We start from the raw sequence: 18,483 nt of genomic DNA, 5'->3' as shown, positions 1-18,483 counted from the left end.
CCATCACTTAGCAGAAACACAAATGCCAAAAAAGTTTTTTCCAAAGTTGTGAATATTTCCTCTAATTTCAATTCAACCTTAGGGCTGATGAATTGTCTTGAATTCAAAACAAGATGAAAAATAATTTAGGGATTGACACTTCAATTTCAAACGTTGTTCTTATCCATTTCTTTCTATCCTCCCTTTTTCCCTCTTGTCCTTGCTTCGAAGTCAAGCCAAACTCACAATTTTGCTTGCTTTTGTTTTGAGACCTGTTAAACTCCCTTGGTTTTCCCTGTGGTTTTCTATTGGATTCTAAGCTGGCTTCAGTTTGTGGTTCAGAGCCAGTTCCAGGTGGCCTGGGGATTACAAATGCCTTGCCACCGCAACAAAGGAAACTGCTGTGTGAACTCTGGCAAAGCTAAAACCTTCTTCACATTTCCAGTCGAGAGAGTAGGCCCAGTTTATAACTAGTCCCTTGAAATAGGGAATTACAAATCTTAGTTTCAGTGTGCAAACATAAGACAAATTTTTTTCTTTGTACTATGGAGTGATTCTTTCTTTTCTTCCCTCTTCCTGTTCCCCATATGACCACTGCTACTTCTTATAGAAATGGAAACCATTGGAAATCGACTCCCCTGGAAAATGAATGGTTTGGAAACCTTTCAGAAAAGACAAATTATTGAAAGACCCACTTTCAGACTCATGGGCTTATTGCCTTTACATGTGGAAAGTGAGCTGTCTGCAGTCTGCCAGGTTCATTTGGGTTCCAAATTCTCTATTATATATACAACTCTTCTTACCTGGCCTCACAATACTGAGATCATCACCGGAAGCCCTCCAGCATCTTCCTCATCCACCTGGAAGGTGCTTCCTTTTTACTCCTTTCAGCCACCGATTCTGACAGCAAAACCCGGGTTACCAGCTTTGCTATTGTTATCTGTTGTTGTTCTTGTGTTCCAGCTTTCCTCATTAAATATGGTCATATAACCTTTCCTGCCAGTCTGCAAAATGCTGGGAGCACTGACCTGCCCCACCAAGCTCCATGACCATGTCCTGAAAACAAAAGTGGATCTTCCTTTTTATAATTCATAGGCCATCTGTTTAGCTTTTAAAAGAAGAAAAGCAATAAATGTAGGATTCGTGCTAGTCAGTCTCTGCACCTTTGGGAAGAAAAAAAAAAAAATTAAAAAAGAGCCTTACCAGAAACAGCTTAAACGCAGCTCATCAAGGAGAGCCCTTGTGGACACAGAGGTCCTGAAAATAATTGGAAAGAAAGAACTGGATCCCTCCCAGCACAGCAGCTCTATGGGCTTCCTGAGGGACCTCTGTAGGTGAGTTCCCATCACCTCAGTGACCTGCGTGGTTGCCAGCACCATAATATTCCTGTCTGTTTACCCAGGTGGTAAAAACAGTGCTGTAGTGACCATCAACTGCTTTGTGATCTCTTTCCTGGCTTCTCCCTCAAGCTGTCACCTTGTAGAGAGCCCCTTTATGCCTCTGGCCCCACAAGGGAGGGAAAACAGCACGTTCCCATGTGCCAGTGAAACCAAATGCATGTTTTTCTGCAAATTACAGTTCAAATTACAAGGTTTTTTTCTGCGTAGGAAAAGTAACAGGTTCATCTACTAATTCCTGCATAGAATGAACATGGCCAATTCCATGGCAATCTTCTGGTTAAAACAAAGGGAATGTATCTTTTTAGGAAGCTCTGTCTCATAGCATCTGACCTGACAGAAAAATGGTAGCCATGGGAGTCTCCAAGAAAAAGTCAGCACAGACCCATCACTTGCTCAGAGGACTGAGTGATGGAATCCATACCATCCTGGGGAACAGCTTGCCTAGCACAGGGAGGAATGGCTCACGTCTGCTACAAACTTCGGCCTCCAGACTTCTGCCTCAAAATTGAGAAAAACAGTGACGCTGATCAAACTGCTGTTTCCTTTTGCAAATGACTGAAATATAACTGTTATCCCGAACTGACTAGGTTGAAGGACGGCTGCTGCTTCATTCACTGGAATTCCTGCAGAAGTTGTCCTTTTCTGAATTAGCGGCAGTAACACTGATGTGAGTGGCTGGTGAAGAAGCATTCATAAAGCTTTCAACTCTATTGCTGTTGGCTTAGTGAGGGCTTTCTTCATCATGAGCCTGAAGAGATTTATTGTCTCGGTCATGGAGTGTGAACAAAAGTGATAGTGCTCACCAGGCACTTAGTTTTCTCAATTCTACTCAATTCTAATTGTAACTAATGAAAAGAAGACTACATTTTTAGGTTGTGGTTCCAGGAAGCATTTTAAATAGAGGTAGTCTTCGGCGTTGTTCAAAATACAATCTAAATAATGCAAGATTGTTAGCAGAAAATATGGCACTATTAAATAACACTAAGTAATGGACAACTATTCAAAGTCATTATTCTTGATTAGCCTGGATCATTATTACTGAGCACATGTGACCTTATTTGCACTCAGTAATACTTGTAGTCATTCAGGAAAGTTAAATAATCATTACTGATTAATTACTATTGATTATACTGAGCGGTTGTATACATATTTTGTGGATTTTCAGTGCTGTATTAGGAAGCATTGGAACTTTCCGAATATGTTTTGTTTTCTTCCTACAAAAAAGGTAACCCTTTTCAAAAGCAAGTAGTTTGGGAGAAAGTTGACTTATGTTCCCTAAATCATGTAAGTATTTCTGAAAAGCCCATCCAAAATGATGCATTTTTTCAGTCCAGAGAACTTTTGTTTCAGGTAAAATACTACATTTTGTGCAGTTTGTGAGGATGAGACTTTTTTATAGCCTCTCAACTGAAACGCACCATGGCAATGTGCAAAGTGAGCCTTTCCACTTTGAGGTAATGGACAGAGAAAATATCCACCGATTTTATTACATAAATGTACAGGTGGCATTTTGAAGAGAAGGGAGTATGAAGAGGGAAGTCTGTGGTTCTGCTGAATATGTAACACTAACGATGCGGAAAATGGGAAGTTTCTGAAGATTGCCTGTTGATTTGCCTTGCAAATACCTCTTTCTGCAAATACCTGCTCATGGCACACCTTTGACAAGCAGCCATTTACACAGTGTTTTGTCAGCGCTTGTTTAGCATGAAGCTTAGAGCCGTGATGAAGTGTCCTTATAGACCTTTTTATTTTCTTCCTAACTACAGGCTCACTTGACAGAGTGACATGTTGAAATGTTGCATAAGAAAAGATTTGTTATGGAGCACGTTGGATTTTCTTTTTTTTTTAAATTAAAAACATTGTCATGAGTCTAATTGGACGGAGTAAGCAGCCAATGTCATTAGTGTCAGGGTTTGACTGATGGAGCACTTTCCAGGTGCACAGGGCTGTTTTTGTCTGCCTGCCACCCTCTTGCCTCAGCTAAACCAGTTTGCAGCAGAGCTGCGATGGAAGAGGCAGTGGCAAAGCAGCAACATCTCCTGCAAGAGCTCTCCACAGCTCCCTTTGATGGGAGTAACCCCTCAGCACGTCAGTTTTACTCCAGGCTTTTTTGGTTGTGGCGCAGTCAATTAAAATGACAAAATGATGCACGATGGGAGGAAGAGCCTCATTATATTGTCGCTTGTACTTTGTAGCTTGCCATCACACCTAATGAAGGGCAGAAGCTGACAGTCTGGGTTCCAACGATCCTGTGCAAAGTGCAAATGCTTCACAGTAACACCACGACAAACACCAGTTTGGGAGTATTTTATTGTGTGTCTGATAGCTCTGTTAAAGATGCAAGTCTGAAGGAATTCAATTTAATCCTGTTTTCATGATTGTGAGGCAGGGGAGCTACGCTGATTGTGTTTATTCTACCCTGATATTAAGAAAAACTAGGTGTAGCTTGCAATCCGCTTGCCTGGATTTAACTCTGTCAGGGTTCTGTGGTGATAGAGCAGGCAATGGTTAGAAGTGCTAAGGGATTACGTTTTTCAAGATTTTAAAGCCAAAATGTATCCGTGTAACCACCAGTCTGACTTCTTGTGTATCTGCACTGGGTGCCCATGCCCAGGCAGGCGCTGGCAGCGGGGCTGCAGGATCCCCTCTGAGGAGAGCTGAGGGGCTGCCCTGTGCCGGACACGGCCGGTTCCAGCCGGTTCCAGTGGCGCCACTACAGGGCACAGCTGAGCCCCTCAGCGAGGCTGGCGGCGCCTCGGGGAAAGCGTATTTAAGGAAGGGCAAAATGCTGCCGGGCAGTGAGGGGAAAAGCGTGAGAAACAGCCCTGAGATGCCGAGGGCCGGGCAGGAGGAGGGAGGAGGCGCTCCAGGCCCCGAGCAGAGACTCCCCTGCGGCTGTGGAGAGACCCGGGGGGAGCTGGTTTTCCTGACAGGAACTGCAGCCATGGAGGGCCCATGCTGGAGCAGGGGAACGCATGAGGAGGAAGGCGCGGCAGAGAGGAGCCATTATGGATGGACCATGACCCCCCATTCCCCACCCCCTGCACCACTTGGGGATGGAGAGGTAGAGGAGTAAAAAAAGGAGGTGAGGGGAATGTGTTTTAGCTTTTTTGTCTTTCTCACCATCCAAACCTATTTTAATTTGCAATTAAAGTAATTTTTTCGAGCTGAGTCTGTTTTGCCCATGACAGTAATTGATAAGTGATCTCCTTGTCTTTATCTCAACCCACGAGCTTTTTCATCTTATTTTCTCCTTCCCGTCCTGTTGAGGGGGAGTGAGATAGCAGCTGGGTGGGCAGCTGGCAGCTGGTCCAGGTTGACCCACCACAATATCACATGTTGTAGGATTTTATATAGCAGTTCCTTCAGGGGGAGGAATTCTTCCTGCATGATGTGCTTTAACATCCAGCACATAACCCTTTTTCTCAAATGTATAGCACTGTGTACTGGAGTGAAATCTCCTCAAGGTGGGAGAGAAAGAGGGAGAGGAGGAGTGCGTGTGACACAGAGGAAATGGGACAGTATATCCTGACCAACATTTGAAATGCCAACAGGTTCCTGTGTTCGTAGACTTGCAAGCTCGAAAGAGCTGCTGTACTGGGTTAGATCACTTGTCAACAAAATTTCTACAGGCTTCTTCATAGTAAATGAGAAATGAGCTTTTATATTTTCTAGTGATTCCTCTGTGTTGGAAATGCACAGCATGACAGTCACTATTTGAATGTGTCACTGAAGTGTTTGTGAAGATGAGAGCTTAACAAAGAAACTTACTGTGCTGAAACAAACATGGTAGAAAGGAGGTACGATAAATGAAAACATCTTTTTGTCCCTGTAGAAACTCAACATATTGCATGAAGGTGTCCATGTCCTTGACAGTAGCTGAGAATGAATCTGGACTTTGCTACAACAGCAAGATCAGATATCTGGAAAAATCAGAAGTCACTAAGAGAAAGACAATCTCCTGTCCTGATATTGAGGATTACAAAACAGTCGGTCAAGAGCCGGATGTGGTGTGGTACAAGGTAACTATTGCTGTCTATTGCTGTTGTGCTGAAACTATACAAAACTTCCACTGTTTTCAGACTGAGGTTTAGAGATGGCCTTTTCTGAGCCTGCAGTGGTTTGTGACTGCTCTGGAGGATGCTCTCCCAGTATTACAGGAGTAATACTAAAGTGCAGGCAAAACTACCCAGCGTAGTCATTGTCCAACAGAAATCAGCATCAATGAGGATGTTCTGTGCAAGAGGTCACATGACTTCTCTAACAGCAGTACCACGTCCCCAGACCACTGTGCCTCTGTACCGGTTTTCACCTTGGGATGTCTCCCTACCTGATACTGTAGTAGAAACAAAGGGAGGCAACCTACAATGGAGCCAAAGGTGTATCAGCACCGCCAGCTTCAGTAGTGCTACCCAATTAATTTTTATGACGTCTGTTGGGTAATTTCACCAAGGCTTGTTAATTTTTAGCAAAGTCTGCTGGGTAATTTCACAGCGATGCATTTACTTTTGCTGAGGTTCATTGAGTAATTTTACTGAGGTCTGTTAATTTTTACTGAGATCCGTTAGATACTTTTACTATTCGGCAGGTAACGTGGCTGGCTGTACCTTCTCCAAGGCCTGTCAAGTATCACACACCACTTTCAGCAGCAGATGTATCGGTGATGTGTTTCTGTAGCTCCCCAAGAAAACAGAAGAATGACTAAAATATGGGTTGTCAGACAGACATCAGGTACTGAGACCATGGCAAGGTCTGGCAAATTTTACCTGTTGTCTGGACTTGGACCAAAGTCTGATATTTGAAAAGCCCTCGGGTATGAGTTGCTGCAAGAAACAATGGAGAAGAATAAAGAGCTGAGAGTCAGAGGGAACAATAAATAGTTGGGCAAGAGGAAGAGCTCAGTGGCGTCCGTGGAAAACAGAGTTTGGATTGTAGGGATAAAGGCAGAAAGAGTTTAGGACAAACTTGGTTCAGGTAATAAAGACAGAAACATACAAATTAGTTAAATCCTAAATTTTGAGTGCTTGATTTACCAACCTTAATAACATTCTTTAAAGACAGTTATTTTGTGTGAATAACTAATATGTGCAGAGCTGCAGATTTTTTTCCTCCTTAGCAGGTTGCATCAGAAAAGAGCAATTATAAAAGTTGTCATCTATTTCTATTTTTTACAGAAATCTCACATGTTCTATCTTACAGTAACAAAATGTGTGCCATAACCCACTGTTAGTATAAACAAAGTTTTTCTTTTAGCCATTGAAGCTGTTTCTCTCAGCATATGGGTGGATATCTTCAGTACTGTTCATACGTAAAATATGTGTATTCAGTTAAGTCTGAAATCTTGGAGAAAAGAGGGTACCAGAGAGAAGGTGTTTCTTGCCCTATCTACCTAGGTATTACTGAACACCAGATCACTGAAGATCTCATTTTTTTGCAAGAGCATGCTGCAAAAATAGTCTGGCAAGACTAATCTTCAGCTGTCATGGAGGAGAAATCAGTCTAAGGGGATGCATGTACAACCTCACATCAACTATGCTTTTTGCTGACCAAGAAAGGGAACGGAAGGGTCTTTGTTCCGTATACCCACATGTGTTATCTGGGTTGCACACACAGGTTGTGTGACACCAGGCTGGAGTATGACAGCTGACTGACAAGTCATCACTGTGGTGAAATTGAACAGAATTGATGTGGTTGGATGATAACGGTGAGACAATCGAAGTCGACAACCTTTGGTCTGGCTTGGTAATGAAAAGAGACATTAGTGGAATAACCTACTACATATACCTCCTTATCCATAATTAACAATAAGGTGCCATCAGTTCAGTTCTTAGACAACACCTATGTTGTCTGGAGCTGAGTCATGAAGCTCGGTAATGTGAAGTGTCAATATTAATGTTATGCAGAAGATATATATGTCAGGTTATCCCTTGAAACTTATTCCTGAAACAGGATTTTGGAAAAATATTCTAGAGGGTATTATGGTACTAACTGTTAATAGAAGTCTGCGTATTCAAAAGAACATAAGTCCAGTTTCTAGAAAATATATAATTACTTGGATTTCAAAATAATATGATGAGTACTGTGGTAACCCCTACAAACTGCAATCTGGGACTTAAGATCATGCTGTGTGAGGCAACCTGTGTAACAAAAAGCAGGTCCCTTCTCCCGAAGAATAGTGTAAGGTGATATTCCACTTTAGGATCTGACCCTCACTTTCTGAAGAAGACATCTGTTTCCACTCATAGCACACTGGATCCTCAAGTTTTTCCCCTCTACCTTTGTGATTGAGCTTGACATGTACGTGAAGGTGTAATCAGCCATCTTCTTGTGTAAATCTGCTCCAGAGGCACTGGGGGGCAATTCCTTTTCATTATTCTGAAATATTTAGAGAAGATTTTCATCCAGGGGGAGAGTATACGTTGTCCAAAATAGAACAATAGGGAAATAAATATGAGGAAGTCCTCGAGGTTACTTCTTTATACCTTTGACTGAAAAGAGAAACCCTTGTATTCACGAGAACCTGCCAGTTCGCTGGTAGTCGAGGATTTTGGGCTTGTGACTGATGAAATACCATCAGACAGGACAGTAATGGTGCAAGCCCACCGTGTGCAGGACTCGTCCTGCCTTCCAAAAGGCTTCTCTATGTGGAGGGATTAATGAATCTGAGCCAATAATTGCATCAATTTACAGGGAGTTAACTGTAATTTAAACACACTCTTAAAATAATTATGCCTGAATAGTTTTCCACATGCACACTCGATAAGTAATAAAACATTTGCTATGAGGATTTGTTTTAACAGTAGTGTGAACTTCACTTCTGGCTAGAATTACACTGCATGAAATACTTATTTTTAAAGATTTCCACAATTAATGCCATCGATATACACACAGCTCTGTTATGCCTGTTAGAACTTCTTTGACAAGAAGTATAAGGAATTTTTTTAAATGAATGTATGTGTCAAGGCATGATTGAATGAATGGGATTTAACAGTAAGAGCAGTTTCATGAAAAATCAACTGGCAGAGGAAAAAGGTATACTGCATGTGGAATGCGGAGTCTCAATCCATTTCTGCCATCTCTTTTCTACTACTGGGTTGAAGGAAGGGCTGTGAAAACAATCTCAAAATATCAGATGAAGGACAGGTAGTTGTTATCTACCCTACAAAAAATAGAGTTGTTGAGGTGCTGCTACTTAAATTTCAAGGAAGACAAAAAGAAGCATAATAGTGCACAACTTAATTATTGGGAGGAAAAAAACCCAAAACGTTTAAGATGTCTAAGGAGAATAAATAGGCGAGAAAAAGAAACTTTCAAATTCTTTTAGCAGGTAAACATGGTACAAATGCAGAAAAGAGCAATTAATTGGTTAAACAATGAACAGTCGTACAAATGAGCACTTTTTTAGAGAGATTAGCAGACCTCTGACGGTAAAATCTGGATTGTTTTCACAATATGAAGACTAGTTAGATTTTTGTTTATTGGTTTGTTTTTCGGCCATTTTTGTTGCTTAAAATACAAATTGTTATGATTTTCCAGCTTCTCCCCTTTTTTGCTTTTAGTTTTGTGTATTGAGCCAGTCTGTGAAGAACAGGCAGAATAAAACAGGCATTTTCAACATATGTTTAGAAAGCCTGCCTAGTCAGTAAAAGAAAAATTAATTAACTAAAATTTGGAAAAGAAAAACTTATAAATAATTTTTAATATGAAGTGTTTTAAGTAGATACAAAAAGAAACAATTAGGAAATTAGTGGTACAATTCCAACAGAACAATTCCTCTCTGTAAAACCACAATAGCACAAATGTTGTGCTAAATCATTAATCTCTGTAGTAGTAAAGATGTCGCCCTTCTTATTACAAACTTGTAGTATATAAAAGTATAAAGCGTATGAAAATGTATCTTCAATCTCTTTGCTGCCATACTTTTTAAAATAAAATAGAGAATATAAAACTGGTGACATATGATAGGGTCTTTCAGTGCTGCACTGAAAGGATGCATATCTGAAATATGCTTACTTTGTGTATTCTGGGAATCGTATTCCTTCTAAATTAGGATTGAATAGAACTGAATCATATTCTTTGCCCAGTGTTCAGCTTTAGTTCCTCCAAGTAGGTGGTTGATGTACCTTTAAATAGGAATAAAAAATTGAGTGCAAATCAGAAAGAATTTAATGGCATTTTCTGGCTCAGATCTGTGTCCTGCATGAGTCTCAAGCGATGTCAGTGCAATTTAGTAACAAAAATAAGCTCTGATTCTTCTTAGCACAGCAGATAGGATCTCGATTCTGATCATTCTTTGTCATCAGTGTTAACTAAAGTTCACATGCAAGACAAGATTACACTTCCCTTACGACTGTACTTTGGAAACAGAAAGATAACCTGAACACTCTGCTACCTGCAGTAGTATCGCACAGTTTCAGAATTCGAAATCTGACCACATTGTAACTGAATTTGGCCTACTAGGGATAGGGATAAATGCTTCAGTGCTCCATTTTCACATGCAAGGCTAGAAGCTCACAGTCCCATCTTTTTATTTCTTTATTATTATCCTTTAATTTAGAATCTGACATTGTGGATTTGGAATGTGCATGGAGTCCCATCAAAAAATTATGTTTGTGTCATTCTGATCTCTTGCTGTCATACAGTATATTTGCATGTCAACGTATTTCCTTGTTTGGTTGTTTTCTTAAGAGAAAGCTTTGTTCTATTTTGTTTGCTGTGTTTCTGACACTGCTGTTGCAGATGAGCAGAAAATGGGGCATAGGTTTGGGCTATTTACACTAATCTCTGAAGTTGCTGAGCCTGATGTAACTGATGCAAGATTGTTAGTTGCAGTCTGAGAGCTTATTCCATGTTGCCACCTTGAGAGACAGAATAGGGGAGCATTAAAGGTGCTCGGGCCCTATGCTGCTTTGTATGCTCTGAGTACAGAATTAGCCAGAGCCTCCAGAACTGTTGGGAGTACTGAGTGTTTTGGAGAACTGAGAAAAGCATGATTTTGTTTGCAGGCAGAACAGGCTTGATGTTAAAGTTATTGAGACACAATAAATATATAATCTTAAGGTACCGTTTTAAAGAGACAATGATTAGATTGTGCCTGTGCTTTTAGTTCAGAGCATTCCAAGAGGTATTCAATCATGAGTACCGTTAGCGTGGAAGGTGACTGATTGGGCTGCAAGGATACAGCACGTTAGGAAAGGGAGAGCCTCTTCTTGCACTGTATAACACAGTATACAGAAGGACTCAAATGCTGTTCCAGTAGGACCACAATTCATAGTGGTGAACCTAAATCTGCCAAATAACAGCTAAGGTCTGCCTGGCGAAGTCAGTGAGAGTTGCAGGCCATCAGTACCATGTACTCCATTAGAGGACGCACGTGGGAGTGATGCTACAAAGAGCCCAGTGATGGGAAAAGGCTGAATCAAAGCTCATCAGGTGCCAGAGAAGCCAGTGATGAGAAACAAGACCATAAGGAAACCAGGCTTCCTGAATTCTCTTGCTCACAAAACTGCTGTTGTTCTTCCTGTTTTCTTCTGTTGGTAAATGGTTCTAGCCTGAGACTGTGTGTAATGTTTGCCTTCAGCCTAACTCTTAACAGATGTTGCCCTTCCTCCCTTCCAACGGAGATGCATTTTAATGGTCCATCCTAAAGTAGAGGTCTTGGCAGTTGTTCATCATGAAAAGGAGAAGATACTTAACCATTGCTTCAGGGCACCACATATTAAACACGGCCCACGTGATACAGTGGGAATTACTGAACCTTAAAAACATTTCTGTTTAATTTCTGTCTTCAAATTAATTCCAGTTTCAGATCTCTGTGCTTTCTGAAATTATATTCGAATTTGAATTGCAAAATATATTGAGATGGTTGTTTACTTATGTATAATACTGAAAATCTGATCAGGCAACACTGTCTTATGTCATACAAGCTGGGTAATTTTGGCAATGGATTCTTTTCTGCAGGAATGTAAGCCAAAAATGTGGAGAAGCATTGTTATTCAGAAGGGAAATACTCTCTTAATACAAGAGGTCCAGGAAGAAGATGGAGGAAATTATACCTGTGAACTAAAGTTTGAAGGCAAGCTTATACGAAGAACAGTTGAATTGAAGGTTACTGGTAAGAATCTTTGTTCTATGCCAATAGAAAAAATAAAGCTTTGAAATAATAAGAGAAAGTGGCTTTCACATGTCAGTGCATCTATTTGATAGAAGTAAGTCCAAACCAAATCCCAATAGCCGAGCAGTCCCAAACTAGGGGAAATTTATATCAAGATCTTATAAAATTCCACAGAAGACTATTTCTAACTTTTGCTCTGTACAAAACCTGGAAATACTGGTTATAAAGCAAAAGGTAGAGCAGACCTAAGTCCTCCCTATACGCTGGAAGTAATTCAGACTCCAGTTTTGTCTTCAATGCTAAACAGAGGAAAGGTTGACTGAAGCTGTAAAACAGGCTTTTGATGAGGTTTGTCCTAGAATAAAACACAGCCGAAAGAGACATCTTGAGTCATTAATTTTTTTTTTTTTGAGTGATTGTTGCATATTTTTAAGCTTTGGTTTCATTTATGATGATCAACTTCTCTAGTCTAGGGTTTGTCTTCAGTGAAGAGTGTGGCACAACCTGTTCCAATAATGAAATTAGGAACATTGGACCATCAGAGGGAAAGTAACCTGCTTATTAGGAAGTCATACATTGTATGTTTTTGAGTCCATGTAGTAATCTACTAATCAACAGTATTTTTCTGTCTCTTTTTGTCAGGTACCAGAAATGAATGGGTAAAATAGTATTGCCTACTAATATATTCCTGATCCCTTTCCATTCTACTGTGCAGTATAACATCTATAATTATTATTTTGCCTTCAGTGTCTGTGGAACTTTGCAAGTATCTGAAAACAGTTGAGTGTTTTTCAGCCTTTTGCACAAAACCGTGTAAAAAAAATGGTTAGGTATTTTCCCATCTGTGTTTCAACATAATGATTAAAATGGGGTCGTACTTAAAGCGGTGATAAGTAGAATCCTACTTTCTTACATGAAACTGAATTAGTCCATGTGATATTTCTAATATGTTCTTGAAATACAATTCTTCCCTTTATTTTGAGTGAAATCCATTTTTCTGTTCTTATCATTATTCCTCATTTTAAATGAGTTCTTTTCCCTGTGTGCCAGATTCATATATCATGTGATTCTTTGTTGTTCATTTTTGACCATGGACAGGTCTCTGAAGTATTGATTTGACCTACCTGACCCCAGACCTGTCAAATGAAGATATAATACCTGCCTTGTGGATAGTTGCTATCCTAGGTAGCATGCTGGTCTTCAACCAGAATATGAACTAAGTTTGACAAAGCGAAAATGAGATGCATCTAATTCAGTTCCCCATGATGGATATTCTTTAGATAACAGATAGTCTATGCTCTCCCTCTCATCATGACCTTGCTAGAACTCATGTTTCTCGTCATTATTTGAACAGTGTGGTATATTCATACTTCACAGCTTAATGAATTTGTCCTAAACTAACTATAGTATCTATTAAAGTTAGTTGTTTTATTAAAATGTTTATGACCTGAATTATTAAAAATGTAAATATGGAATATGCAAGTGTTCTCCTTTTTGCAAAATGCTTGAGAACCAGGAGATTGTTCCCCTTGTAATTTGGTGTGAAATTCATATTCAATTAAATTTCCTTTAGTTTATAAAAGCACATATGTTAGTAAACATCTTTTCTAGATTTAAGTGTTTGGGAGACATATCTGATGTTATGTGTTTGCTGGTTGAATCTCTCTAGATATCTGGAATAGGCTAGTAAGTTTATGTAGATGACAACCTGAAAATATGGATTAGAACTATGAATGTAATACATTGAACCATGTAAGCATATTATCTTATAGTTTTTTGCTTCACCAAGTTTATTTCTCCTGTTTTCTTTCAGTTTGTGAATTTTACATGCATGTGGGTTTAGATCTTTATGGGGGAGAGGTCAAAGAAAACTCATACAACCAACAGCGGAGGATTACTTGTGTTGTGTGGCTGGCCACGTCGGGTGGAGCGGCCTGAGGCAGATTAGATCACAGGCTGGGAGCAGATACATGACATACTCAGGGACTTTGTTGAAGAATATGTCTCACGGGAGGCAGAAGGAAAACTACATACTGGTGTAGTTTTTGGCACACACATCCTGAGAGTTTGCTTTCCCTGGGGCTAGTGCAGATCTAGGTTGGAGGCACCTCTGGAGATCATCCCGTCCAACCCCCAGCTCAAGCAGAATCAGCTACAGGAGGCTGCCCAGGGCTGTGCCCAGTCGGGTTTTGATTATCTCTGAGAATACAAACTCCACAACGTCTCTGGGCAAGGCTGTCACAGTGTTCAACCACCCTCACAGTAAAAAAGATTTTTCTTACGTTTAAACAGAATTTCTTTTATTACAGTTTGTGTGCCTGTTGCCTCTTATTCTTTCACTGGGCACCATTGAGAACAGTCTGGATCCGTCGTCTTTACACCTTCCCGCCAGATGTTTGTACACCTGGATAAGATCCCCATGAGCCTTCTTTTCTGCAGACCAACCCACTCCAGCTCTCTCAGCCTCTCCTCATATGATAGATACTCCAGTCCCTTAATCATCTTTGTGGCCCTTCACAGACTCGTTCCAGTATGCCCATGTCTGTCTTGTAGTGGGATTGGTGGTGCACTGGGCCACATTATTCACCTGTCTGAAAATTGAGTTCCCATCAAAATGCTGTACCAGGAGGACCTAGGGTGAGACCAGAGCTCAGACTGCTGAACCTGCTGGTCTTTAAAATCACTGTTAGCAAATACTGCTGAAGGCTTACCAGCAAAGCTGTGGTAGAATTGTCTCTGCTAGCCTGCAATGCAGATGTGGAGAAAAGGATCTTGCCTACTGTTTTCTTCTGCAGGAACTTGCTAATGCTGTTTCTATTGCTGTTCCTTATTAACATGCCTGAATTGGCATTTATTGGCAAGTGCCTGAGTTCCTCTAACAATACAGCTTTCTAACAGCAAGACTCAGTTGGCCACTGCTAGCAGCCATGGTAACCTGAAATTGTTATTAAAGAGTTATTCTGAAAGTGAAACAAGCAACTCCACATCTCCCTCGAGCAAGGAAAGCTGCACTGCCATGGAGAGAGAGGAGGCTGACTTAGATTCCCTGTAGTCTTCCAGGCATTCGCTAAGTACACAATACTTGAAATACCAGTTAAGTCAATTAAGTTATTTACTTTATTTTTTGATTGTAAGACAAGGATCTTTCCTTTTTTAAAGTTGCATCAAATCTGGTACATGAAGTTTTTAGTCCTTTTTGGAGGTTCTGGTAGTTATGGAAGCGGCAATATGAAATAACTGATATTCATAGGTAAATGCAGTATGGGCATCTAAAGAATGAAGCTTGAAATCAGAATAAATGCAGTGCTGATGTAACAGAAAGCTTCAGGAAAATTTGAAGGTGCAGGAGCCAGAAGCACCATTTTAACTTGCTGTTGGAAAAGGTAATCAGAAGAGTTTAATGATATCCAAGACTAATGCAGCAGCTTTACTGAAGATGTGATCCCACAAGGCAGCCTGATTAAAGTTAATTGCAGACAAGAGAGCAGTGGTGAACTAAGTGAAGAATGACTGTGTATTTGATATTCATATTAGTGTTGCTTAAGCATTTATTTCAAGTAGAGTCTGCTAGGTGAGACTTTTAATTAGGGGCAAAGCCCTGCTCTTATTAGTTAGTTATCCAGCGATTATTTAAGCGAACTTCCAGTGAAGTCATTAGAGCTATTAGAAGGTGCTGCCTTAACTTCCTGTGCCAGAGTGTTGGGGCAGTTGCCTGAGTGGCTGTGGCTGTGCAAGGGAGCTGCAAGAACACCGTGTGCCGGTCCTCAGGCACTGCTTTCCTCAGATCCAGTCTTGCCTTCTCACTTTTGCAAACCCAAACGGAAGATCTCAGTGGCTCAGTCAGAGGTAGAAGGGGAGTTCCTACTCCCTTTCTTCTTCCTGTGACTAAGTCATGATATTAGCTACGCTATGAGATAATTTGTAAGGAAAAATCTCTGGAGTCATAGATGGAAACTGAAAGCCATCAAGGTAATGCCTGGCCACAGTCAGAAAGGCAAAGAGATCTGAGTTGTGTTAGTAGATGAGCAGAGCACAAGACAAACAGGTAAAACAGCATTTGTAGAAAGGGGTAGTTGGACTATACATGGAGTACTATATGTGGCTGGCAATGTTATTGTATGGCTTCGATGGTTAAGGTACAGGCAAGTGTGATTAAGATGATAAAAGGCTTCAGAGGCTATGGCTCTTTGGGGTTGTAAGGAAAAGGCTTGCAGCCTAGAATATATTTGAAAAATATTTTGACACAAAGTGTTTATAGGGACAAAATCCTGAGCTACAATACAACACTAATGAGTAGTGCCTAAATCTTGGTGTTTGGGTGCATTTAACAATAATAGATTGTCAACAAAACAGCTTTTTCATCACTATTTCTTCATGGGGTTTGTTATATTATGCAGACAGATGTGAAACAAGTCTTGTCAGCCTTTTTTTGCTGAAGAAACACAACAGCAGCATTATCTCTTAGCAAGTAACATGTAACCCTTCAGTCTATGTAAAAAAAAAATTATATATATACCTTTTCACTTTGCCTCTTGGTAGTTTTGTTGTGGACAAACAAGTGAGATTAGCAACTGTGATCCAGGGTTCTAAAGCCTAAAAATGTAACAGAAACTCGCTTTTTAATTAGATAATAAATTAGGGTGCACCCACATAGAAAAAATGAACATACTAATATAAAGTTATAGATAATCAACAATACCAGAATTTATTAGTTTTTAATAAAATTACAGATGTTCAGGAATATCAGAAATCATAAACATTTTAATGAGTATTGTTAAATGTCAGTGTTCATTGAAGAACAATTATTCAGATAAAAAGAAAAACCCAAACATAAAAAGTCATGTTGTTTTTGAAAGGCAATTTACGCAACCTCTTGCTTTCCCCAACCCTGCCAACCAGTTCACTCTGTCTTGATACACAGCAATGTTTCAATAGCCTTTGGAATGAAAAGGTGCAATTGAGCAAAATACCTGCTATGTTTACCTGCTGCTTCAGCACTCTTTGGAACACTGGTCTGTAAGGAGACAGGCTTAGAAGATGTAAACAGATGTACCTTGGAGGTTGGGGAAAGGGTGACCCCCCTGAGAAAGGAGCAAGGCCTGCTCTCATGGGTTGGCCCAGGTGTCCCCTGCCAGATGGGGCTATCTTGCAGGGATGTGCTTTTCCATGGACAGCTATGCTAGTGGGAGAGGTTGCCTTGTTCTTTCTGCTTCTTGTGAAAAGAGCTGATTTGTGAACTTGTACCGGTGAATTATTTTCCAGTTTGACAGCAGAAAGTGGCCATCTGACCAACTTAATAAACTTCTGGTGATGGATTGGAGTGACATGCAGGAATTACTGGACCACAATGTCCAGCAGCCCTGTCCTCCAGGTTTCCTTCAACCTCTACTCTGTCATAGGCTGCTAAAATGCCAGGCTGTTCCTAAAAGTCATTTATGCAGCAATATTTGTTTTGACCGTCATAAATGACAAATTATTCCACATGGCTACATGAATTGAATGATTCTGCCTGAATTCATGCTTTGCTTATAGTTTTTCAATTAAATTCTTTCAAATCTCATTACATTGCTCACTTTTCAAATTACACCTGCTGCTGTTGCTAGATTTTATTTGTGTGTTTTGGACCCCTTTATTAGCACAACTAGTTGATGGTAATTTACTATTGTTAAGCCAAGGGGGTGAATTGGATTTAAAAATGCAAACAATTAGTCATACTCTCCAGCAGCTCTAGGGACATACAGAGACAAGCTACCACAGAATAAGTGAGGATAAGAGCTAAAAGTTTGTCCACTATTTGGAGGTAGTTGCTTTTCTGCACATTTTTAATCCTCTGTAAACTGGGTACGCTATTTTACGCTGTATGTAGTGGACTCTAGTGACACATTGGCAGGAATCAATGGGTGCTGATCAGTACAAATTTACACCTGCAGTAATCTGTAAGTGCACTCTAAGCTTTATCAGTTTGCAGTAGATAAAGTGTTATCAACAGAATCATACAAATGACATGTGGATTGACAACATTTTTGGCTGCTGACAGTTTCCAGAACCATCACAGCAAAAAGCATTAAGATAAATTAAAAGCTTATTTGAACTGAACTGAAACATGTCCTTTGGAATTCAGACTATTGTAAGGGATTTACTTTTATAATGTAAAATACAAGAATTGTTATTTGCTTAAAAATCTGAAAACATTTAATTATGATTCTGTCCCAACGGCATTATGTTTTGGCACAAGCGGTTTAGTAATCTGCAATGAATTTATGAAATGCTTCAGTATTGCTTAAGTAGTTACTTATCCAAAAAAACACTTTAGCTTTAAAAGGTCACTGAGCTCTGAATATCATTGTGGAGGTGGGAATTGGATATACATAAAAGCAGGGCCAGCATAAGACACAGGTTAAAAAAGCAGGTGGCTAAGGAATAAAAGCGGATGAACTGAAAGTACTCAGCAGAGTTTTCTGCCGTGACAGGTACTATACTAAGGACATGCCTGTTGCACAAAGCTCTGGTCTGTAGGGATTCCTAAGTTAACTCTGAAGGAGCTTTTTCAGCAGAGCTAGTTGACATGTTTGTATGGCTTTTGGTACCCAAAGTAACATCTCTGCCTGGCATTACACTCTGTAGAGAGGGCAGAGCGTCGGGTCCTGGTGGAGGCTGGACATGCTCTCACCCTCCCGTTATTGCTTCATAGTCTAAGCTCCAGAGCCTTTTCTTTGGGGAAGGGATGAAATAGCTGTTGTTACCACCATTTTATCATCAAATAAGGCAGTAACATGTCAATTAAAGCACTGTGTGGAAATAACATCCATTTCAGTTTAAGTAATTTTAACATCAAAGATCATATTGCAACATCTTGTATTTCTTGTTTTGTTTTGTCAAATTACTTCTTTATTGTGAGCTGAGAGATTTTAATTTGATTTGTGGGTGTATATTTTTTAATAATACATATAGCTACTAATGTATATCACTAGTATCTTTCAGCATTCCTGA

The 18,483-nt window shown here is 40.0% G+C and overlaps 1 protein-coding gene across 1 annotated transcript in view; it reads left to right on the top strand.

The window, feature by feature from the left end:
* The window catches only part of IL1RAPL2 (interleukin 1 receptor accessory protein like 2), a 394,936-nt gene that overhangs the window by 212,409 nt on the left and 164,044 nt on the right, over positions 1-18,483 (top strand). The window contains exons 4-5 of the mRNA XM_050901762.1: positions 5,215-5,401; positions 11,340-11,493. Of these exons, the coding sequence (XP_050757719.1) occupies positions 5,215-5,401; positions 11,340-11,493 (341 nt within the window). The remainder of the gene's footprint in view (positions 1-5,214; positions 5,402-11,339; positions 11,494-18,483) is intronic.

The sequence above is a fragment of the Gymnogyps californianus genome, chromosome 9 (genome assembly GCF_018139145.2).
Source record: "Gymnogyps californianus isolate 813 chromosome 9, ASM1813914v2, whole genome shotgun sequence".
NCBI lineage: Eukaryota > Metazoa > Chordata > Aves > Accipitriformes > Cathartidae > Gymnogyps > Gymnogyps californianus.
This window is presented reverse-complemented; position numbering and strand designations above follow the sequence as displayed.